Below are 26,008 nucleotides of genomic sequence, written 5' to 3'. Positions count from 1 at the left end.
TAGCCCTCTTCAGTGGAAAAACACACATTTATGAACTGTTAACAAAACCGAAAGTCCTGACAATCTTGCGGTTACGGTATTTAAAAAAAAATAGAAGAAAGAAAATGGAACCAGTTCTGAATAATAACTGGTTCCCAACCCTAGTTCACTGAAGTCAATAGTCTGGCTATATGCAAGACTAACACTCATATTAGAAGTATATATATTATGAAGTATGATTTGTGCTTGTTAAAAAAGCAGGCCATTTTCTCAAACAGGCCGTCTGTACAGAGTATTTAAAAACATCCACATTAGTGTTCCCTAATGGCTGTTCTGTCTCACCCATTCTCTTCCAGTGTTGTTTCTCAGCCTGCTTCAAAATGGAGGTAATAAGTCAGTTGTGTAGTGGTGATAATGGCCAATCTCGGCCAGCCCGAGGTGACTCTCCGGGCACCGATTGTCCCTGTCATTCCTCCATCCGTTTTTGTTTGTGTAAGTGCCTCATGATGAGGCCGGCAGTGCTTCTGTGCAAATGAGAATAAATAGTCAAGGCGTCTCGTGAGAGAGGAATGTGGGAAAAATAAATCAAGCGCCCATTAACGGCAGCTTCCAGCTGCTTTAGAGCAACAGACTCCAGCAGCAGCCTTTTATCTGTCTATCTGTGTTTGTTTAGTGCCGTTGCTGTTTATTCATCAGAGCGTCATGCTCCCCTTATTTGTGCCAGACTTTGGCGCATTTAAACAAATCTTGAAATGAATCTAGCCCTCTGTCCCATAAAGGCATAAAGGCTCTTAATGATATTCTATAAACTTTCCTTAATGACACTCCGTGGGGAGAATTCCCACAGCATTTTCCTTTAGCTACACAGGACATAATTGTATAAAATGCCAATTGAACGTTGTCACCTTAGGAATGGCAGGTTACAAGAAATAAACCTGTAATGAAAAATAGAGAATTACATATTCATTAGATAATTCTCAACTTCATGTTTATTTAATTTTCACCTTTTACTTAGTGATTGGCAGAAAATTATTGCTAGGGAATTGGGACCAGAAATCATTGTAGGCCAGAATCCACATCACTTGCATGAGCACCATGGCTCAAAGTCTTGGACAAGTAACAAACTTGCTACCAGCTTGTCATACCAGCTTAATGTGGTAAAGCTGGTTTCTGGCAATAATAAAAGCAAGTTGACCAGCTAATAACCAGGTTGTGCTAGCATTATGAAGGCCATGGGTTTGATTCCCAGAAAATTCACACACGCAAACAAAATAATAATAATAATAATAATAATAATTAATAATGCGTACCTTGATTATTCTCTAAGTCTCTTTGGATAAGAGCATTTTCCAAAAGTATGAATCTAAATATAAGCAACTACCATGTTCCCCAACACAACAACAACACGAGGTAAGTAAATGATTATTTATTTTTGTTGGAACTGCCCCTTTAAGATGGATTCTCCTGCTGGGTTATTAAAGTAAGTAATGTAAGAAACTTCTAACTCATATTCTCAAACTTATAGTCTCAAATTTCAGTATTCAATCTCTCGTTTGAGTTCCTCTGCTGTGTCTAAGCATTAAGGGCCATATGTGTATCTTACACTCCTGATTCTCCAGCCACAGATGGCCAGATAGGGGTTTGATGATCTCAGCCCAACAGCAGAGCATGGCATCCAGCATGCCCATGAGATCTGTTCCTGTCTTAACCAGTGTGGCTCCTGCACTGTGGTGTCTGGATATAGCTGCCCTGAATTGACACTGATCCATAGTGTGCAGGGCAGAGAAACGTCACTTCACACTCCAGAAAAAGATGCCGCTACTCCGCCCCCCTGCAGAGGCCCAGGAAGCCTCCCACTGTTCCCTTGCAACCTGCAGCCAAGTTGCCTGAATCGCTCTGCTTTGTGCTAAACTCCGGTGCAAAAAAAATCAATCAAATAAAATAATATATATATATTGTATATATATATTGTATGTATATATATACAATATATATATATATTGTATATATATACATACAACAGTTAGTTCCGGTCCTCAAATCTGATTGAACTAGAGACTTTCCAAGAGCAACGATGGTCTGACACATCAGCACTCGGACGTTTCGCTGTGTGTGTATCACTCCGCTTGTGTTTTTGCCATTCTAAACTTAAGTTTAAGAGCAATGCAGATGTGTTAAAAGCTATGGTTTGTCTTTATTTTACATGTATTTTTTTTACATTACATATGTTAGCCAGCAGGTGGTGGCAAAAGATAATTTTTATGTGTAATATGAGCAAGTTAGGTGACATGAAGTGAAGCCACTTCAGCCGTTTATATACAACAGCTCTTCGTGATTGCATGTATTACTACTACTAAAGCAAGGAAATAGCTTTAAACTGCTTTAAATGGACAACTTCAGCATTACGGCTCATCACAGCTGAAAGACACAACAGACTGATTAATTACATAAATTACACTTATCTAACTTTCCAAATTGGAGTGGACACACTGTTTAAAATGGAGGACATTGCGGTTCCTTTAGTGAATGACTCTTGCGCACAGGCTACCGCGAAACAGGGAGAAATACCCCCACTTGGACTGCTATTTTTCCACTGAGAAAGCTGATCTTCAGAACGCTGACAGCATCTCTGCTTGGGTGTGGCAAAAGGTGATCACACATGCTCGATCTCTCTCTCTCTCTCTCTCTCTCTCTCTCTCACACACACACACACACACACACACACAGACACACAAACATCCATCACTTGTTAGAAACAGCACAAGCCGTGATACTATTTCTGAAGTGAACAGTTTGAATTACTTATGAAGGCTTGGACGCATCATTTGGTTTGAACCAGCAACGTAATAAAGTAGTTCCATGCACAAATGTGTTTTTATAACCGTATACATTTTTTAAAAATTTACTTGTTCATTGAACTGTTGTATATAAGCGTGTTCAGCACAGCACCTGTGGCCTCGTGCCTGTGGCCGAATCACAGCAGTGATTCTTCAATATCTGTAAAAGACATTATATATATATATATACACAATAGCCGTGGCCAAAAGTATTGGCAGTGACATAAATTTGGTGTTTTGCAAAGTTTGCTGCATCAGTATTTGTATGTGAAACATTTCACATGTTTCTATGGTATTCTGGAAAACAATGATAAGAGTTTCAGAAGTTTTAAAGGCTTTTATTGGCAAAAACACAAATTTATGCAAAGAGTCAATATTCATATTGTTGACCTTTGTTCTTCATAACCTCTGCAATTCGCTCTGGCATGCTGGACATCAGCTTCTGGGCCAAATCCTGACTGATGTGCGATCCATTCTTGATTTATTAGTGCTTGGGTTTGATCACAATTTGTGGGCTTCTGCTTGTCCACTCGCCTTTTGGAGGATTGACCACAGGTTCTCAATGGGATTAAGATCCGAAGAGTTGCCTGGCCATGGATCCAAAATTTCAATGTAATGATCTCCGAGCCGAGTCCTCTTCGAGCACTGCTAAAGATACATGCATGCTGCTTCATCAGCCATCCTGTGATGCCAGTATTTTAATAGGAGCAAAAGAGCCTTGACCTCTATGTCCTTAACAGTGGCACAAATTATTTCATGTCCTTGGTTTTTAATCACAAGATTTGACTGTCTACTTAGCACTTTTTTTGGTGAGGTGTCAATAATTTAGAATATTCATGATGACGAGGAACGCATACCAATCTGCAAGCTAGCATGCATATCGCTTACAGTTTTCACACTCACTATCCAAGCACATTTACAAAACGCCAGCAGGCATTTATTCAGCTGTCAAACCAGACAGATTTCTATGTATCGTTGTTTTTGCCAAGAGCTCACATCACTTAAAGTGCTGTTTCTTCACGGGACGTCGAAATACCGCAGATGCCTTGCGACAATTTGCTGGTTTTGTCTGGAAACTTCATTGAAGATGCAAGATTCTTGATCTAACGTTACATGTTTGAGCCTGGTGAATGCATTGTAATACTGCAACACAAGCAGTGTATACAGACAGAGACAGACGTTAAAAGGACATTTCACAAAAATAAATATATATATTCAAAACGCATATTACTTTCTGTGTTCTGAGGATGTTAGTAAAACGACAGCCTCAGTCACTATTCACTTCCATTGTATCTTTATTCCATAAAATGAAAGTGAATGGTGACTGTGACTACTATGTAATACATAGTTTGTGATGCAGAATGTTGCTTGGCTGTTTTCTTTAAGATGTTGTAAAATACAGCTTATTCAGCCTTTTTGTCCTTTGCTATTTAACTTACCGGAAGGCTTCCACATGTAAGTGCACCTTTTCATTGCAAATGAGATTCTCTACATTTTTGCAGTGTTGCTGCTGCTGCTCACATAATTTGTTGTTTTTGGTTGAAACCAAAGTTTAAAGGGATAGAGTGAATTATGAATTAAAATTCAGATTATACCTTTGCTTTTTTGTGGGTAGATCCAGAATCTTTTGAGAAAGAATCGCTGTGCAACAATGAATCACTTTTTATCCCCACTTTTTTAGCCGGAAGTATTTTTCCAATTCATTTCTTCCAAAGTGACTTCATAAAATTCTTCATAAAATAGCTCTAACTTATGAACCATTACAAACTTTGATTTGAAGCAAGAAAATATGTGAAAATCAGACAAAAAAGTCAAAGGTGCTAGAATGTATTTACTAAACATCTGTAATGAGGGCATGAACTACAATCTCATGAAGCATCGCAAATGATGTAATCAAATAAACAATTATGGAACCATATTTAAAATATTAAAATATTTAATGGAATGACTATTTAAAATGGTTGATTTTAAGTATTAAAAAATACATTTGAATCTTAATGCAAAATGTTCAGATACATGCAAATATATAAGTATTTTGGGAGTGTAGGGAGACCGACTTGATTGTATCATTCAAAGTGAGTCATGAGACTGGGAGGTCACCTCTATATATGAACAGTGTGTTGCATTACACAAAATCTGATCAGGATCTTGTCATTCCTCACAGGGTGGGTCCAAATTCCAATCTGTACTTGTGCTGGTTAAGAGGATTATAAAGGCACAATTCTGGATTTTGTCAGAAAATGATAAGTGCCCTTGCCGTGCTTTAATTGATTAACGCCCGCCTGGAGTCTGGTCCCTCAAAATCTGAGAGGTCTCCCCTAAGGCGAGGATCTCTGGAATTAAGTGATGTGCCGCTGATTAATTTGTCATGATAGGAACTTGATGGGCACTTGCTCTTGGTGAAGCACCCCGAATGAATGAGTCTGTGATTGACATTGGATTTTAATTATGGCTTAAAGGCCTCCAGAGGGTGGTTGGAGTCTAACCGTTTCCTTGGGCTTTTGAAAACAGACTTAATTAAAGTAAATGAAATTGAGTAAAATAACACTCTGCCTGTCAAACGATTCTCCACTATGTTTGAGACATAGGAAGAAAGAGGATGTGAAAAGGGAGAGGCAGGAACCAGAAAAAATATAGTCATCTTGTTGGATGTGTGGCATAATGGGTAGCACACAAAAGCCTTTGTGCGGATAGACTGATCTCCCGAAAAATCTGTTACAGTAGGTTGATTGGTTTGTGTGCTATATTGGTGTATGTGTATGCTCACAGAATTATCTCATTTTATATGCAAAAAGGACATTTACATAGAAGTCTTAAAGGCACGGCTGCAAAAATACAGCTTGTTTAATTCTAAGGGTCGGTGTGAGGGTGGAATATGGGCATTAAAACGAAATTAAGACTGATATGACTACTTTAAAGCCAAAACAAACCCAAAAGCTTGTATACCCTTCGCATATGGTTTAGAGTACACTGTTCCCTTATAGCAAAGAGATACAGTGCACAATGTTTAATTAAAGGGATCATGAGTGAATTATGGACCGGACCAATGGTGCCAGTGCTCAGACGCCCTTGACCTCCAGGGGCCCATTATCTTTGAAAACAAATAATTGTATATGCTTAAATATGTGGCCCCCACAGCTTATTCAAGGCCACCTTGACAGGGTCCTGTGACAAAGACAAAGATGGCCCCCAGCCCTCTTATATGACCCTTTTGGAGGAAAATGTATAGTAAAAAAATGACTTTAAAATGTATCTGTTTCTCACCTACACCTATCATATCGCTTCTGAAGACATTGATTTAACCACTAGAGTCTTATGGATTACTTTTATGCTGATTTATGTGATTTTTGGAGCTTAAATTTTTTGGCACGCATTCACTTGCATTGTGAGGACCAAAAGAGCTTAGAAACTGTTCTAATAATCTTCATTTGTGTTGAACTAAAGAAAGTCATACACATCTTGGATTGCATAAGGATGCGTAAATGATGAGAAAGTTTTCATTTTTGGGTGAACTATTTCTTTATGACCCCATATCCTATTTAATTTCATAATTCCTGTTTTTGATGTTTTGTAAATGAAGTTCAAATCTGTGGTTCCATTTGCAAATACTTAATTTATACTGTGCAAAGAAGTAATAGATTTACAGCAACTTAGAAAGGCACAAGACAGCATTTTGTTGGGGAGTCTCATATGTTTAGATGGCCTTGCTTTTTATCAGAATCTTCGGATGGCGAGCACGAGATATGACCTCATTATATGGCAATGCAAGGTTTGGTTATGGTTGTCCGCATGGAAATATATAGGTCAGCTTCATAAATATTTCATGCAAATGGATAGCTGTTCGCTCTAGTGAGAACGAAAAAAATTCCAAAGCATTGGGATTTACACACTCATTTGATTAGGGAAACTGTAATTGCAAACGCATAATTTCCATACTAACCTGCTTTCCTCCCCAGCCCTTTAATCTCAACTATCCTTAAACTTGGCTGTCAGATCGCCGGAACATTTCTCATAAACTCAAAGCAGGGAAGCGACATTTTGTGGGGCTCTGCAGATTTTTCTTATAAAGCCAACGATAAGGAGACAAGGCCATCTGAACATCTCCCATTTATTCTCATTACTATCGATAATCATAACTCACCCTCTCTCTTTCTTGTGGTAACCCCTCCCCACCCCCACCAGTATACTTCTGCTATATTTGGAGTAGAGCAGACAGAAGCTGTTTACTGTCCTCACAAATCTGAGAGTGTTATTTCAAACATCATATATCAAACTCACCGTTATCCACAAGCACACAATAGAAAAGCCTTTATTGCTTTCAAACACAGGTCATGAGAAGAGTCTTGTTAATAATGAAGGATTAGATATTAAATTCATATACTAGCAAAGTATATGAATTTAATATCTGACTAATCACTAGAGCATTGGACTTAGAAGTTTACGGTTAACAATGCATCTTTGGGGAAGATCATTTTAAACGGTAGTTTGCCAGGCTACAAGCTACTTATAATTTACAGTAGTTAAACTACACTCAATTAGCTACACTACAAACCACTAACATAAGGTAACCAACTACACTGAATTTATTTAAGTGGGAAGTATATATTTTTAAAACATAACTATCAAATGATAGAAATTATAATTTAATCAGAGCTGTAATTTACTGGCACTAAAATAATGTGGGTTTTGAAAACAAATGTGTCATGGCCCTAATTAAGTCTGACAGCATTAATCTGAAACAGAAAAAAAAAATATGAATACAATTGAAGCACAAGAATGCACCTGAATTCTGAAAACGAGTAAAAAAACATATTAATTAACCTATGAATTTAACTAAAGATTTTGCTATTCAAAAAGAAGACCTAAAATAAAAAAGATTTGTATATGTTTATTTGCATGAACCATCTGAGCAAACCGGTTCACTTAAATGAATGAGTTTTCAATGCTACATATGAGAGAAAACACCATTTAGGTTGAGCCTAATGACTTTCCAACACTACATATTATAGAAAAGGTCAGTTTCCTACGAACCATTTCTCTGGAATGAATCAGAATTTCCAAACTTACATATTAAAGAAAGGACCCTTAACAAACCGATTGACCGGAATGAATCAGATATCCAATGCTGACACAGTGGCGTAGCCAGAAACAAGTCTCTGGGTGTGCCAAGGGAAAACACAAAAATGTGACATGTAGCATGTAACATAAACAACCAGTACATTAATGATTTTTTTGCTCCAACTTTTTTTTTTTTAGCAATGTGTTACATTAAAATGACATAGCCAAGCAAATTAAAGACAATTTTAACCATGGCGTAGGCTGGTAAATGTATCCAAATATTAGGCTTAATATTTATTCATGAAATCAGAAATTCGGTCAAAATTCGATCATTTTGGCACAATTCATAATAATTTTCCAAACTATGCTAAAGACACAAATTAAAATGGTTAGACAATTTGCAGTAAATTTGAACATTGACCAAAACTGACCAAGTTTTACATTCACTGCCTCAAAAAACTAATTTAAAGAGAAATAAATGGCAAATGTGTTGTGTGGAACAGAAAAATGCATATCAGTCAGAGGATTCAAAATCTTTACTTTTCTTTTATTCTTTGCTTTTAGAGAGCGGAGGGAGGTTAGAGGGAGGTTTGCTTTATGTGCGACTGAAAATTTAAACAGAAAAAAATTATTCTGATAGTATCATCCAATTATAAATATTCTCGGTAGCATAAACATAAACTTTATTTATAGTGTGACGCTATTGTTCTACCCTCTTGAGGTCAGGAGAGTGAGGTTTACACACTGCACAGCTATCTACCAGCTGGCTCCCGTTACATTCACCCCCCTAAACCTCACTCCCATCCGGGTCATGGCACCAATGTGACGCTCTTGTTCTACCCGCTCCATACGGGACTCGAACCTAGGTCTCCGGCGTGGGAGGCGGGTGCTCTAACAAGGAGGCTAAAGGCTACAGCCTCTAGCATCAGTCGCTAGTTTACACACTGCACAGCTATCTACCAGCTGGCTCCCGTTACAAAAGCACCCCATGTCTGTTGCGAGAGTGCACGTGCAATCTGAGATTGCCCTGGGTGTTATTCTAGTAATATTAGATAATTGAAAATCGAAAATAGATGAAAATCTATAATTACACCGTTTACACTATAATTAATCATAAAAAAATAAATAAACAAACAAACGCCCCTGTGCTTACAAATGGGAGAGAGAGGCCCATTTAGAAGAGTGCATTTGATTATTGTCTCTGCTCGATTTCCTATTCCACGCTTCGGAAGAACAATCATGGTAGTCATGCTGTAAGATCACTTCACACTGAATATCCAATAAAGATTACTTAAAACTAAATTCTGAATTCATTTAAAACAGTGATGTATGAAAAAGCATGTTACGGAAAAACTACTATTCTCAAGCTATGTCACTACTTTTAGTTAGTTACTCCCCAAAACTGACACATACACACACTCCTAAAGGTTCAGACGGATCTATGGAATTTCTTTCAGTTGTTGTTTTCAGTCATGATACAGCACCTGCCCTCAACTAATTAGCTGATTTATTGTGCCAAGTAGGTGAGCTAATGAGCTGCCTCAGCTGACCCTAACAAATGCAAGGGGGCAACCAGATTTTACCCTTGCCCATGGCTCCAATGTAACTAGCATGCTAATTGGTTGCTGTCTCTCATTTTCACAGGTGTAAGTGTAACCTCCACGCTGGTCAGTGCTCTATGCGCGACAGCACCCTTCAGTGCGACTGTGAGCACAACACTACGGGACAAGACTGTTCGGCATGTGAGAGAGGTTTTAAAGCCAAGTCCTGGAAGCCCGGCTCCTATCTCCCCACCCCGAATGGATCCCCAAATATTTGTACGAATTCTGCACCTGGTATATACACACACATACTCACACAAACACCTAAGAAAGGAGCTATGATTTACTCACAGTGTAGGGAAATGGGGCATCTGTGCTCACTAGAGAAGGTAGAATAGCACAAGCTTTACATGTAAACCTCACTCTTCTTCCTAAAAAGGAGACACAAATAAGAGAGATTTAAATATATACATACAGTGCATTCAGAAAGTATTAAATAAACAATACATTTTTTATGTTGCAGCCTTATGCTAAAATAAAATAATAAAATAAAAAAAAATTAATATCAATCAACACTCCATACCATGGGCGGCACGGTGGTGCAGCGGTTAGCACTGTCACCTCACAGCAAGAAGGTCGTGGGTTCAAACCCTGGTTGCCCCGGCCTTTCTGTGTGGAGTTTGCATGTTCTCCCCGTGTCTGTGTGGGTTCTCTCCGGGTACTCCGGCTTCCTCCCACCATCCAAAAGACATGCAGGCTAGGTTAATTGGTGTCTCCAAAAAAATTGCCCTAGGTGTGGATGTGGATGTGGATGTAGATGTGGAGTGTGAGTGTCTGTCTATGTGTGGCCCTGCGATGGACTGGCGACCTGTCCAGGGTGTCCCCTGCCTTTCGCCCAATGCTGGCTGGGATAGGCTCCAGCCCCCCGCGACCCTGTACACAGGATAAGCGGTTGACGATGGATGGATGGATGGAACACTCCATACCCCATAATGACAAAGGAGAACAAATATTTTTGATAACTTTTTTGAAAACTAAAAAAACTGAAATATCACATTGAAATATGTATTCAGACCCTTTGCTATGACACTTAAAATTTTGCTCAGGTGCATCCCATTTCTCTGGATCATCTTTGAGATGTTTCTATACTTTGATTGGAGTTCACCTGTGGCAAACTCAATTGATTGGACATGATTCGGAAAGGCACACACCTGTCTATATAAGGTCTCACATCTGAAAATGCATATCAGAGTAAAACCCAAGCCAAGAGGTCAAAAGAACTGCCTGCAGAGCTCAGAGACAGAATTGTGACACAGACACAGATCTGGGGAAGGGTACAAAACTAATTCGGCTGCATTGAAGGTTCCTAAGAGCACAGTGGCCTCCATAATTTTTAAATGGAAGAAGTTTGGAACAACCAGGACAGTTCCTAGAGCTGGCCTCCCGGCCAAACTGAGCAATCGGGGGAGAAGGACTCAGACTGTTAGAAATAAGATTCTCTGGTCTGAAGAAATGAAGACAGAACTGTTTGGCCTCAATTCCAAGCGTAATGTCTGGAGGAAACCAGGCACCGCTCATCACCTGTGCAATACCATCCCAACGGAGAAGCATGGTGGTGATAGCATCATGCTGTGGGGATGTTTTTCAGGGACAGGGACTGGGGACTGGTCAGAGTTGAAGGAAAGCTGAACACAGCAAATACAGATATATCCTTAATGAAAACCTGGTGCAGAGTGCTCAGGACCTCAGACTGGGCCGAAGGTTCACCTTCCAGCAGGACAATGACCCTAAGCACACCGCCAAGACAACGCAAGCATGTCTTAGTGACAACTGTGTGAATGTCCTTGAGTTGCCCAGCCAGAGCCCAAACTTGAACCCAATCAAACATCTCTGGAGAGATATGAAAATGACTGTCCACCGACAGTCCCCATCCAACCTGACAGAGCTTGAGAGGATTTGCAGAGAAGAAAGGCAGAAAATCCCCAAATTCAGGTGTGCAAAGCTTGTCGCATCATACCCAAAAAGACTTGAGGATGTAAACACTTCCAAAGGTGCTTCCACTAAGTACTAAGGATCTGAATACTTATGTCAGTGTGATTATTAATTGTTTATTTTTAATCAAATTGCAAAGTTATCAAAAATCTGGTTTTTGCTTTGTCATTGTGGGTTATGGAGTGTAGATTGATGTGAAAAAGAAATACTAATTTAAAGCATTTTAGCATAAGGCTTCAACATAACAACATTTGAAAAAAATGAAGGGGTCTGAATACTTTCTGAATGCACTGTACACCACTGTACATTCACTGCCTGCACAAGCGAGACAGGGTTTGTCTTTTTCACTTTTAGATGTGCTGGCAGAAACTTCTAGACTGATAGAGAAATAAATAAAACAAACCCACTAGAGTGTTTTCAAAAATGAATGAGTAAACCTTTCTCATTTGTTTTATCTTCTTTTGCAACCCTCTCTAACTCTTTTCCTATTTCCTCTTTTTCATTTGCAGGTGAGGCTTCGGGAACTTCTGGCAGTAAGTGACATGCTAATGAAATGCGCTGACTGTTGTTTTCATGTTGTCAGTTCCCCTGCCATCACTCTTTTTGGCCTCTTTATTTCATGTCGTTAACAAGACTCTTGTTATCATCTGTCCCTTAACTGTCACAGTGAATTCTGATGCATTTTTCCACAGTTTTCTTCATAAATGTTTCATGTGATGTGAGATGGAAAGAATTCTAATGTTGCGTTGTGATGTATGAGGGTGTCCTCAAGGTTATTAGAGATTTCAGCGTTTTTGTGGTGGACTATGGCTGTTTTGTTGACAATCAGAGGTGAGGACAGGTCTTTTAAGGAAAATTTGATGGAAATTATTTAGCAAAATTTGAAGATTTTTGAAAAGATGTATTTTTATCTAAAAAGATGTATCCGTCTGAATTTCTGAATTTATTTCTGTATATATCTCATTTGTTTCTTCAAGACAGCAATGAGATTAAAATATGAGCAAACTTGTGTTTAGTTCTCTTGATGCTTAGGTTTTTCTCCTGAGAAGACCCTAGTAATCTCTCATGTCTCCTCTGGAGTTTCACAAAGTTTAATTTTCAACAAACTCAGATTTGCCCAGATTCTCAGGTCTCATTTGTGTCTATTACCAGTGTTGGGGAAGCTACTTAAAGGGATAGTTCACCCAGAAATGAAAATTCTCTCATCATTTGCTCACCCTCACACCATTTCAGAAGTGTATGACTTTCTTTCTTCAGCAGAACACAAATTAAGATTTTTAGAAGAATATCTCAGTTCTGTAGGTTCATGCAATGCAAGGGAATGGTGATCAGAATGTTGTAGCTCCAAAAATAACATATAGCAAACATAAAAGTAATCCATGTGACTCCAGTGTTTAAATACATATCTTCAGAATTGAGATGATAGGTATGGGTGAGAAACAGAACAATATTTAAGTCCTTTTTACTCTAAATCTCCACTTTCACTTTCACATTCACTTTCAGATGTGAAAGTGAAACTAAAAAGGTGCCACATGTGACTTTCAGAAGTAAAAGTTAAAGTGGAGATTTAGAGTAACAAAAACACTTAAATTTGTATCTGTTTCTCACCCACACCTATTATATTTATTCTAAAGATATGAATTTAAACACTGGAGTCATTTGGATTACTTTTATGTTTGCTTTATGTGATTTTTGGACCAAAAAGGTCTGATCACCATTCACTTGCATTGTATGAACCTACAGAGTTTTTTTTAAAATCTTAATTTATGGGGTGAACTATCTCTTTATATGTAGTGTATCTTTTTTCTTCTTCTGGGCAATAATGGTGAAACGCACAATAGCTTTTCTGTAGTCAAGAATTTAAGGTAAGAAATGGACAAAAAAAAAATGTTTTGCTTAAGTAAGTGTGACAACTAGCCCCGGTTTCCCCAGTATCAAAGTGCTGGTTTATGGTGTTATTACCTCCTGGTCTCACAGTGCTTCTCTTGTTCATCTTCTTCTTCTTTCTGACATTTTTTGCAAGAGTCCTGAAGAGCTTTTCCATTCAACCTCTGACCAAATAGTAACACTCATTGGAGTGAAAGCAATTTATCACAGTGTGTGTCAGGCTGTGGACTCTCACACTGCCTCGGGGTCCTGCTTCCTGCCATCAAACACACATGCAGAAGACACATTAATATATTATTTCATGTCATATGTTGAAATAACTCCATAATTCAATATTATTAGGACCTGTCAGAGTGCCCTAATTTTGGAGTTTGTGATGTCATTTTTTTCAATCATTTCCAAGATGAAAATAAAGAATTTAGATTATTTGGAATTCAGAAAATCTTTCACAGGGAGAAAAAAGATCAGTATGCAAATGGAACACTACAAATCTTTGGGGTACTTTGTGAACTTTGCAACAGGGGTCCAATCCACAAGTTGTGAACCGGGGATTTGATATAGTATTGCTGATGGCAACAGACAGTGATATTATTTTGGGCAATTTAGCCCTGTTTTAATATGCATACTTCCCTACTATATAGTATGCCAAAAGCAATATGTCAATTGAGTATAGTGTTGTGAATCTATTTAAAAAAAATTAACTAATAATTCGCATATTTTTCTGTGATTAATTGCGATTAATCACGAGTAAATTATGATACCTGATACATTACACCAAATTTAAATAAATCATCATAAATACATTTACTATATACTTTGTCTAAAAAAACTTGTAATAAGTTTGAAAGTCATCATTTATTTTAAATATTTATTACATTTCTTTTAATTTAAATATGTACATGTTAAATTTCAATTCATATCAAACTTAATTGTCAAGAGAAACTTAAGTGTACATTTCCAGTGCAATATTAGCCACTATACGTACAGATATAAAACATATTGAATGCTGAAGTTTAAAATCTTATAAATATTATTCTCTTTGGCTGCCATTAAGTCTCTACATGTATGCCTGTCTGCAGCTTGCTGAACGGCTAGGTCCTTCTCAGTCTCTATCATGCACACGCTGGGTCTCTCTCACACGGTTTCGCATTTGACAGTGGTTCAGATGAAAGTGGGTGAGCGGTTTCAGGTGATGCGAAAAGATATGCCAGCTTGCATGCCTGGTCTTCATTCTTTGAACAGTAAATCCACTCTCGTGTTAACTATGCCTGGGACATGCGTTGTGTGAAATGAATAAGCGCGCACTGCCCTACACAATCAGTTTTTGTGCTTGGATGTGCAGTTGAGTCGAGCAAGTGCCTCCTGAAAGTTTATTTATGCCAATTTTAGTCAAAGTGGGGAAAAATATTAGTAATGTTTTGCCCATTGTACAAATGTGCCTGGGTTTGTTACTGGCAGGCAGCTGATACCCTAAGTATTTACCTGTAAGGCTAAGTAGCCTGCCAGAAACAACTTGGGACACCTTTCTCCTATCGTGTGAAGTTTCAGAAAGTAAAAATATAAGGATATTGCATTAATTGCATTCATTTTTTTAACACGTCAAACAAACTAAAAATATTCTCATAAATTAACATGTCAAATTTCCCAGCCCTAATTGAGTAGTATGTCCAAATCTTTATATAATATGTATTTATATAACAGTAGAAGAGAAATAGCCGGATGACCAACTACATCCAGCGAGATTCGGAAGTGTGCATTCACTGGACACTTTACCATCCTGTAATTACAAGAGAGATGAGGAATTTTCAAAACGCTGATTGTAAAAAGAAATTAAATAAAGAAAACTGCAGAAAAAGGTGAGTGAGTCATCTCTTTTCAACTGTGTAAGTATTGTACTATATATATCAAGAAAGTTGTTACTTGCAGTTAAATTTTACTTGTTTTGAAAAGACCAGAGAAAAATAATTTTGTGGTTGTTGTTGCTACATCATATATTCGGGTCATGGAACAATGACCATGTTTCAGGATGAAGAATGTCCAGAAATGTATTCATAATAATCACCCACATACCTAAAGAACATACTTTTATTAAAAGCCAAGAAGTATGTTTTTCATCAAAATGCAGTACATACTCTAATAGTAGGCACAGCTAATGTGACATTAAAAACTCTACTCGTTGGAAAACAATGGCTTTTTACTGGAAAAGCTACACTATTTTTGAAACAGCTGAGCTACTAAAAAAATGTTGTTAAGTCGTGTTGCCTTATTAGTTAAGTCCGCAACACCAAGACACTTTTAGCTAAAAAAGCTTGCTTTCTTACGTCGTTGGCTTGTGTTCCAAATTGCATGTTCACAATCCATAATTGAATACAAGTACATGTTGCATTCTCAATGTTGACGCAAGGGGCGCTATAGTAGACATTAATGTGAATTCTCCACTTCTACTGTGATTTATTAACTCTTTTGAAGTGTAAATGCAGTGATTTTTTTCCCTGTTGGAAGTGTTTTTGGAGGTGATAACTTTGATTGGAAGAGAAACTCTGAAATATGGTGAAAATATTGATTAAATCCAAATAATTGAAGGATCTCAAAACAAGTGAAAGACTGAATGACAAAATCCCTTCAATAAAAAAAGCAGAGGATGGACTACACACAGAGGATTGTATGGTTAATAGGCTGGTAGTCCTTCCAGGCTACCTTTCTTCCTTACTGGATTGCTTCTGTCTTGCCAATTTTATGCTGTAGATTATCTTGTGGATATTCCTGGGGTGCATATTGCTTATTTTTCCATGTACTCCCAGATTCTGGTCACAAGCTAACGCTAGCTTTGTGCTAATGTTCCTCATCCGGACCATGCCGCCATTGTACTTCACTTCAGATCTTTACAACTTCAGTAATCGCCTGCGTCCGAACAGCATGGATATTCCCAAAGATGTTGAAATACTCTGCAGAGGCTCTCCTGTAAACAGAGGCTTTGGACACATGTTGACATATAATATAATGTCCCCAAACTCCATTCCATCTCTATGGTCCTGCCACACCCCTACTTCCTCATTACGTCACTATCTCCATCCCCTTCCTCAGTCCTCTCAACCAACTACAAACAATGCCACCTGAAACTGCCCTGGCTCAGGATTCGTTCGCTTAACAAGAAAAGACTTCTGAATTCTGATTGAACGGGGAGGTGGTGTTGCTGCTGTGTACAGGAAGGACATTAAAACAACCACCATCTCTATTTCTGCCGCTTATACCTTTGAACACCTTGCCTTCAAACTCTCTGGTCCCACTCCTTTGGTTACTGCCGTTATCTACCCCCATAAACCCCTCTATTCTTTCAGATTTTCTGTGCCATCTCACCTTCTGTTCATCTCCTGGGTGACTTTAATATTCACATTGATGACATAGAATTCTTGGAACTGCTAAAATGCTTCAACTTCACACAATATATTAATTTCCCTCAATGTTGTCATCACATCTTGGATTTGGTATGCTCTACTGGTCTTGCAAAACATCATCTCTCTAGCCTCAACTGCAATATCTCTGATCACTTGATAATCACTATGGACATCCCTATACCCATTCCAAAAGATAAACGTAAAATATCCTTCAGATATATGTTACTCCCTCAGCTCTTTCGGCATCTCATGCCAGTAAAATGTCTGCCTGCCCACCCCTGCTGTCTGTAAATCCCTCTGACCTCATCAACTATTATAATGACACACTCTCCTCCTGTCTTGATCAGCTGGCTCCCATCATAACCAAAATAGGTATAAACCAGAACTTCACCAAATTAAATCCCATAAGCGTCAGCTTGAAAGACTTTGTAAGAAAACTGGTCTAACAGTACATCTTCTAGCCTACACAGATTACATTCAACAATATAAAGACACTCTCAACAAAGCCTGGACTACCTATTACTCTGATCTCATACATTCTGTTTCTACCAACACCAAGGCTCTCTTCTCTACAATAAACAAACTTCTCAGACCCAGTGACACCTCAAAGCCTTCACAGTTAACAAGTGCAACTCTTTTCATTCATTTTTTCAAACAAAATTGAGACCATCTACAGCAACTTGACCACCTCAGTTGCCCTTACTACCTCCCCACCTATCTCGCCCCACTTTACTACCCAGTCCCTGTCTCAGTTTTAACCTGTGTCCCCAAGGGTGCTGGCCAATATTATGGTAGGAATGAGAAACTTCACTTGTGTTATGGATCCCATCCCATCTAATCTTGTCAAGGACTGTCTCCCAGCTATTTCCTCACTCATAACAGAAATCATTAACTCCTCCCTCAGCTCTGGATTAGTCCCCCAAACACTCAATCTGGCTGCTGTTCCTCCCATCCTCAAAAAACCTGAACTAAATCCTGATGTCATTAGAAATTTCCATCCCATCTCTAATCTCCCTTTTCAGTCAAAAATACTGGAATGTGTTGTCACCTCCCTACTCAAAGCCCAGCTTAACTCTCATGATTTGTTTGAACCATTTCAATCTGGTTTCCGCTCATGGCATAGTACAGAATCAGCCCTCCTCAAAGTCACCAACAACATCCTCCATTCTTCAGATTCTGGTCACCATAACATCCTCATCCTCCTCAACCTCACTGCAGCTTTTGACACCATCAACCACAACATCCTTCTCTCAACATCACTGGCACTGTCCTCTCCTGGCTAAGGTCATACCTTACAAACAGACAATAGTTTGTCCATCTCAACCATTGCACTTCCTCATCTTCACCTTTGTCCCAAGGCATGCTACAGGGTTTGGTGCTTGGCCCCCTTCCACTGTTATGCTGATGACTTCCAGCTCTACATCTCTACTAAATCCATCAGCACTGCAACTCATTCCATTCTGACCAACTGCATCACTGAAATTAAATCATGGATGCAAGTAAAATTAAACTGTGGTAAAACAGACATGATCATCATCTGTCCTAAATCCCTCATCAAAACCATTCAGAACTTCTACCTCACCATCAATAACTCCACTCTGGTGCCTTCTTCACACATTTACAACCTCTCTGCCTAAAAAACATAGCTTGTCTCCATCCATCAGTCTCCTTCTCTGTTGCTGAAACTTTGATCCACGCTTTCATCACTTCCAGAATTGACTACTGCAACAGCATTCTTTATGGTGCATTAATAAACTTCAGTCCATCCAGAAATCTGCCACACGCCTGCTTACTCATTCCCGTGACCACATCACCCCTGTCCTCCAGCAGCTTCATTGGCTTACTGTCCCACAACATCCTTCTCTTTTCTCGCAAAGCCCCTCATTACAACACACAGTACATTTTCTGCTTTGATGCAGCTTCTGTGCTGAGTAAAGTCCCTCATAATTGGCAAATTTAACTATAATATACAGTACATTTCCTGTATGGCATTGCAGATTTTAATAGGTCAGCATTTGTCCTCGAAATATTATGTTTTATGTATGCTTGTATTCATGTGTATTTATGTGACACTGTATCATTCATCCTGATGAATAATGGAACATTTTGATACCCTAACCAATGACTGAGGAGACTATTTCAAGACCATGTTGAAATCTGAATAGATTCTAAAACTAGTCTCAGCCTCAATACCAAATATGGTCTCTCCAATGCACATTGTACATAGAAATATCAATGGCAGGTGAAATTGCAAGATTCTAATTTTGTGGTATCTTTTATAACTATTTAAAATGTACATGCCACTGAACAGTTCATTAGAACAAATTAAGCTCTATTTTTTTACTTATAGCTGTACAAGTCTCTTCCTGTTCAAGTGGGTGGTTCTTGGCCTGAATAACCTGCAAACTAGACCAGACTCTGCAGCGATATTCAAAAGTCTGTCTATTGAAGACTACAGCAGTAGTGACCTCTCTGCTCTCTTCCTGTTGGAACGGGGAAGGTTATCAGAATCCAAGCTTCAGGGGTAAATCAAGCCATCATTACTGCAATGCTCTTCAAAGATCCTTGGATTGAAGCTTAAATATATCTAATTTTGTTTTATTCGATTTTAGTGAATGAGAGATATGAAGAGGAATGGAATTACCATTTATTCCAATCCTCTTTCACATACAGTGTCTTCTCCCTGGATAGAGCATTTGGTTGAAACACTGATAGAAAGCTCTCATTGTCCTAAAGGAGAAGAAGACAGACAGGAAAACAGAGCGAGTAAAAGAGAAAGAGAACAATATAGAGAATATAGAAAGATGGAGGGCAGGAATTTGAGGAAATGGATGATGAATGTTTATTAATCTTGTGGGCCTCCCATCACACTAAAAATAACTCTCATACATTTATCCAGCAAGGGCAATGTTATTGCAGGTCCTTATGCCCCAGTGTCTAAGGCACTGCATAGGGAAAAGTATCTTGAAGAATCACTGAGCAACTGTATGTAATAAAGTTGAAATTATTCATAATTACTGCAAGATAATGGCTCTCTTCCATAACCTAGTGAACCTTCGAATAAAGCAATCTAACTCAAATGGAACTTCATAAGTGACTGAATTGGAACACTGTACATAGGCAGTAACTCAAATCATACAAATAATATTCGTCACACATATCCAGTAACATTCCTCATTTGAAAGCACTTAACGCTCGAATCACAATTGATCTCTATGACATGTTGCTAAGCTAATTATATGCTCTAATAAGCATAAAAGCACTCCTGAACAAAAAGAAATAGCTTAAACCGGTCAAAGATGGTTTGCTGGTCTCACATTTGTTTTTTTAAGCAGGGAATATATAATACACATGAATATTAGACTAAACTTAAAAAATATACTGTCCTAAAGGCTAAAAGTTTAGCCCTAAAACTAAACTAAACTTTCCAGTATTTAATTACTTACCCCCCAAAAATTCTGCTATGATCTTGAATTGATTTTATTCACTGAAGCTTATTTTGATGCATTCTGTTTGTCTTCTCTAAGGATACATGCAATGCTGCCTTAGAATTTGGCTCAAATGTATCTTAGAGAAGGCAGAATCATCATACTGCCAACCGTCTGAAGCAACTTTTGCATCGGGAGAGTGCTATGATGCCTTAAAATGCTGCCTGCTTATGCAGCTCTCTAGGTTTTGGAACAGAGCCATTTATTCACAAGCTTGCAAGTGTATCCTATTTTATATTCTCTAGCATGTAAAAAAGAGTGGTATGAGATTAGCTAGTTCTATGTATGCACTTTTGGTTCTGGTCTGGTTCAGTGACAGATGGCGGGTGGGGGGGTTGGACATGAGAAATCTGCCCGTGTTCCAGCTCTCACGTTAACCCCCTGTGGCCATATGCCTGCCCTCCTGTTACCCATTCACAGCTCAGTGTACCTCTACAGAGTTCCTTGCTCAATAGAGAGCCTGGCACTCATACATACGTGCATAAACACACTCTTTGTCTAGAAAGCATGACTTCACTGCGAGAGACTAATTATATTAGCAGCCTGTTAAAAGGTACTGTATGATAATACCTCTACTGTTCATTCTGTGTGGAAATGAAACTGAACAGCATGTCTGGGAATGTGGGGAAATAAAAGAGCATGGATAGTTGTAATCCTTTTAGTTTTTTGCTTATTTATTAAAAAATGTTCACCTCAAACAACTTTGGCATGTCAGCAGTCACCTGTGACAATGAAATACATAACTTAATCGAGTCAGATACACTTAAAGCAGAAGTTCACAAAGGAAGTTTTGGAAGTTACATTTATAACAGGGGTTGGATGGATGGATGGATGGATGCGTCATCAAAAACAGTACATTCTCTGACAGTACGTAATTTCAGATGCAGGTATAGAATGTCTTTTTTGACTTGGGACAGTAAGCAACCACCCAGCAACACCCTAGCAATGCCCTAGTAACCACCAAAAACAACCTGACAATGCATAAATATAAACAAGTATCATAGGTAACACTTTACAATAAGGTTCCATTTGTTAACATTAGTTAATGCATTAGGTACCATGAACAAACATTTAACAATATTTATTAAATCGTGTATTAATCTCAGTTAACGTTAGTTAATATAAATAAAATTATTAAATATTAGTTCATGTAAGGTCATAGTGCATTAACTAATGTTAACAAAAACAACTTTTGAATAAAAAAATGTAATAGTATATGTTGTTATTAACATTAACTAATATTAATAAATGCTGTAAATGTGTCGTTCATTGTTAGTTAATGATAATAAATGTTGTTAACTAATGGTAACAAATGGAAGCTTATTGTAAAGTATTACCGTATCGTAAAAAATGTCAATATAAAAAACGATGTATTTCTTTATTCATTGTTGTGTTGAATCCAAAGGCATTACTGTTATGTTTGGGTCTTTTTGATCCGAAAAGTCGAAATTTCATCATTTACCATTACGTAATATTTACCAAAATTCAATTAATTAAACTGTAAAACTGTAAAATTGTTACATTTAGTCATTTCATTTTGATGGAATTGTTTTTTTTTTTTTTTTATGGAATAGAAGAAGATAAATTATAGTTTTTCACTGGTTTAAATGATCAGAATATAACAGCAGGGTTAAAAATGTACATTTGTCTTTGCGAAAATGTATTGTCACCAAATTATTACAGAGAGCCTATGAGAAATTATTTTCATCTACGCCACTCAGACTCAACACTAAATAAAACATCTGTAAGTAATATGTGACATTTTTCATTAGTAAAATGGATAAATATAATAAACTCTATTAGTTACTCACATGCACTGGTTACGCTCATGGAATTAGGGAACAGTGTCTTCAGCCGTGCTTTAATTATGAAACACTGGGGAAGGACACAGCCTTAATAAAACATCAACATGCCAGAGTGCAGGAAGTGTCGGCCTGCTGCGGTGCTCTCTGTGGGCTGCCCACGCTGAATCCCAAAGCTCCCATCAGCCCTGGCTCAGTGTGAGCTGACATGGTCATTCCACTTCCAGAGGGAAGACGCTTACACCTGCTGCTACGGTTGGAGGGCAGTGAACAGACTAACCATGCATGAGACACTGAATGCCACGTTTCATATTTGACGTACAGAACCGTGAATATTGGCATAGATAGAGCCGATTATCATCGTGTTAGCATTGTGAGCATGTGTGATTTTCATTAAAGGGGTTTGTGGTTGAGATTTGTTTACACCTTCACGAAAAGCATCATGGGATTATTACTATGTTTTTGTGGCATGGTACCAAAAAAGATGGTCTCTTAAACACCATAGGCATACAATGAGCTTCAAACATAAAACTATCCTGCTTAGAATGAACAGTCTGCCCATGGAAAATTCTCTTTAATAGAAGCAAAAAAGAAATAAATAAAATAAAGAGAGAGAGAGAGAGAGAGAGAGAGAGAGAGAGAGAGAGAGAGAGAGAGATGGTTGATAATAGTGCTGTACAGTACAAGAAAAGAAAGATCATTATGCTGTCATCAGTGGCTAATTTCTGATTTCAGTAGATAAGAGGCCAATGTAACAATTTTGATAACAAATTTGTGGAGATTCAGAAGGCGGGGCACATGGAATTTGTGTTTAAGTAACGATGGGAATACGGTGAAAAATATGTGTTAATGACTATAGGTTATAGCAGTTGCATAGGATTATTTCTGGTTAGTCTGATATGTGGTTATGATTTGGTGAACTCAATTTCTATCATGAAGACTTGCAGACTTGAGTGAAATTTAAGATGACATTTATTTGATAAATAAATAACAGAAATGTAATGTATACCTTTGGCGTAAGCCCAGTCTGGGGGTCCGAAGAAGTTGTACTCGGAACGTCATATCCTGCTGGAGATAGGAGGCAGGGGTAAGGAGCCAAGCCCCGTGCAGGATGGAACTCAACTGTAGTGGTGGGGTGGTGGAGGTTGCAATGTGATAGATTGTGAGCAGACTTATAAAGCATTGACTTGCATGTGATTCGCTTGGAGTTACCTAGCTAATGGTGCGATGATGTACAGCTGCTTGTCTTCCCGCTAGAACTACGCTGCACTTACATTGACTGCTGTGGAGGATTAGATTTTGAATTTTGATCTGGGCCCCTATAACGATATCTTGATCTTAGTGCATAAGAGGTTTTCTATGGGCAATTTTACAAACGTTCATAATTTGTTATGTGCGTTTCGCAAAACTACACCTAAAATAAAGGTGCGAGGAGTCGCTTTAAGTGCTTCTTGAGTTGCTGTTCATGTGCGAGGTTCTGAAATGTGACCGTAAAGTGCTGCTCGTCAGTGTAACTTCATAATATTTCTGCGTAACTTTATAGACATTTGTAATTTACCTCGCTGGAAAAGTTTATACACAATTAACCTAATTAATTAGACATCGTTTTGCAATAATTTAGTGTTGAACTATCTATTTATTTTACACAATCACAGCTTTGTTCAACAGGTGTTCACTTTTAGTTTTCACAAACTGCTCTGTTGGTCAAGATGAACGTTTCCAGGATCAGAGAAGACAGCGGAGGCCCTGTGTATGGTCCTGCCAATGACAAGCATTAACTGAATCTAATGAGGTTCACCATTATTGTGGAGTGCAAAATAAGGAGATGCGTGGAACCTGGGCATTAGGGACATTCACCTATCAAAGGGAGGACTACTCTTTACTCCCAAAAATGGTAACAGCAACAGCAACACAACATGTGCAGTACTACACAACGTGTGTTGAAGCGAGAGCGCCCTTGGGTGTCAGAGATGAAGAGGAGATGAGGATGAGGAGACAATTTACAGAAGATTTTCATGCACAGTTGTAAATTATTGACAATAAATAATTAAGGGTTGCAGAGTATCAGATACTGTATATATATATATGCATTTAGATGCACATTGTTCACCCAGTGAAAAGCATTGTGTGTTGTTGGTGTCCATGTGAGGGTGCTCATCTGGCTTGCATTCTTGTACCATGTTGTTTTTAATGCTGTAGCCTGCAGGAAAGTGTCTTTAGTTGTGCCCTTTATTGTGGTCAGTGAATAGCTGAGATCAGGCTGATTTAAACTCTGATGGGCGATACTGTCGCTGTATTTGATCCCTGCACTGGAGAGCTCATCCTTCTTTCTGCTGACTAGACACGGCCACCACCACTGACTCATCAACTGCTCCATCGGCCTCTACAGGCAGATCCCTGATCCCTGACTCCCTCACCAATACAGCAGGTGACATGTAGATACTGCATTGGCATCTTAGAGTAGTTACACTGGTGAATAGATGTTGTGTCTTGATTTACGATGTAATTTTTAATGGAAGTGGTCCTAGCTCTCTGTTTTCCATTAAAGTCAACATGAAATGCTGTTTGCAGTACATTTTACTTCCATAATGTGACATATCTGAAACAGGATATTCACTAAGAAATACCCATCGGGAATTGAATTAAGCATAAAAAGTGGGTGTTACATACCAGCACAGAGGCAGGTGGTTGGAGGGCTTGGTGATGTCTGGGAATGTGTATTAAAAAGGTAAACAGGGTACAGTTTCATTTCATGTTGACTTTAAAGTTGCTTTGCATTGGTGTACTAGGGAGACAGTAGTGTGCCTTTTATAATTAGCATAGATGTGGTGCTTTAGAGAACTTTAGGTTTGAATGAAAACATGTCCAGCTCACGTCTCACCCCAAAATGAAAAGTAACCCTATTTTTTAGGACCATCAAGATTTTTTGCACTTAAAAAGATTAGATAAAAATACTGTATTTTTTTTTTTTAAATCAACGCAAACTACATTTGATAATATTTAAATAAATACATTTCATACAAAATAAATAAATAAATAAATAAAGAAAGAAAAAGTATTTTTGTTATTACTGTTACAACAATGACAGTGGGATTGCTTTGCAATACCGTAACAAGAATTGATCAGGGGAAATTTAATAAATTGTGGAAATAATGAAAATTATGTCACAATGCAAAAAAATAAAACAATTCATATCCTATTTCTTTATGGGGTGAAACATGACCCAGACATTTTCTTGACACGATTGGTGATTGATTCACCCCTTTGCTTAGCTTTGTGGTGAAATACAGTATATACTAGCAATGCAAGTATAGTATGATATATGATCATAAAATCTGTAATAGTATCAAATTCAACTACAATAAAAGAATAATCAGTATTTAATTATCACATCAAAACATTTCAATGTAATATACATATACATATACATATATACTGTATATACTAGTTAGATGTACACTATATCACCCTCTTGTAATTTTAACAGACTTTGTATTATTTTGCATAATAATACAATAAAACCAGTATGTTCTCTGAAGCTATAAATCTAATAATAGAGGTGTTAACAGTAGGAGGTTGCTGGCCCTCTTTGCTTACTCTCTCAGCTCAGTCAACACTGTAATTTTACTGTCCCAAGTGCTACTTGTGACAAGCTTTCTGCCCACAATGCCAGCTGCTACTGTCTCGAGCCAGACAGACAACTCATCTTTAACTACAGTGCCATCTACATCTAATCCAACACTCACAGTAATACCCACAATACCTGACCAGCCAGGTAAGACAACTTTCTGTCAATATCATCACAATTTGTTGGTACATTTTGAGCAAGACAATAACATATCTACAGTATACACACCTTTTTCTCTAAATGTCTTCCAATATTAAAGTTTTAAAAAAATAAAAGTTTGCAAAGACATTTTAACCTTGACATGCCTTCATAATATATGCAAGAATGTGTCCATCTATTTCAGTTAGAGATTCATTTATTCTGTCTGACTTGTGTAACCGAGAGTTGAAAAATTCGACAGG

General features: G+C 38.0%; 1 protein-coding gene across 5 annotated transcripts in view; it reads left to right on the top strand.

The window, feature by feature from the left end:
• Positions 1–26,008, top strand: part of LOC127631292 (netrin-G2-like) — an 83,017-nt gene that overhangs the window by 36,564 nt on the left and 20,445 nt on the right. For 3 of the 5 annotated variants that reach the window (XM_052109375.1, XM_052109377.1, XM_052109374.1), the window contains 2 exons: positions 9,519–9,709; positions 11,917–11,940. In XM_052109375.1, coding sequence (XP_051965335.1) covers positions 9,519–9,709; positions 11,917–11,940 — 215 coding nt within the window. The remainder of the gene's footprint in view (positions 1–9,518; positions 9,710–11,916; positions 11,941–26,008) is intronic. The other 2 variants (XM_052109378.1, XM_052109376.1) reach the window with 1 other exon arrangement.

The sequence above is a fragment of the Xyrauchen texanus genome, chromosome 37 (genome assembly GCF_025860055.1).
Source record: "Xyrauchen texanus isolate HMW12.3.18 chromosome 37, RBS_HiC_50CHRs, whole genome shotgun sequence".
Taxonomy (NCBI): domain Eukaryota; kingdom Metazoa; phylum Chordata; class Actinopteri; order Cypriniformes; family Catostomidae; genus Xyrauchen; species Xyrauchen texanus.
This window is presented reverse-complemented; position numbering and strand designations above follow the sequence as displayed.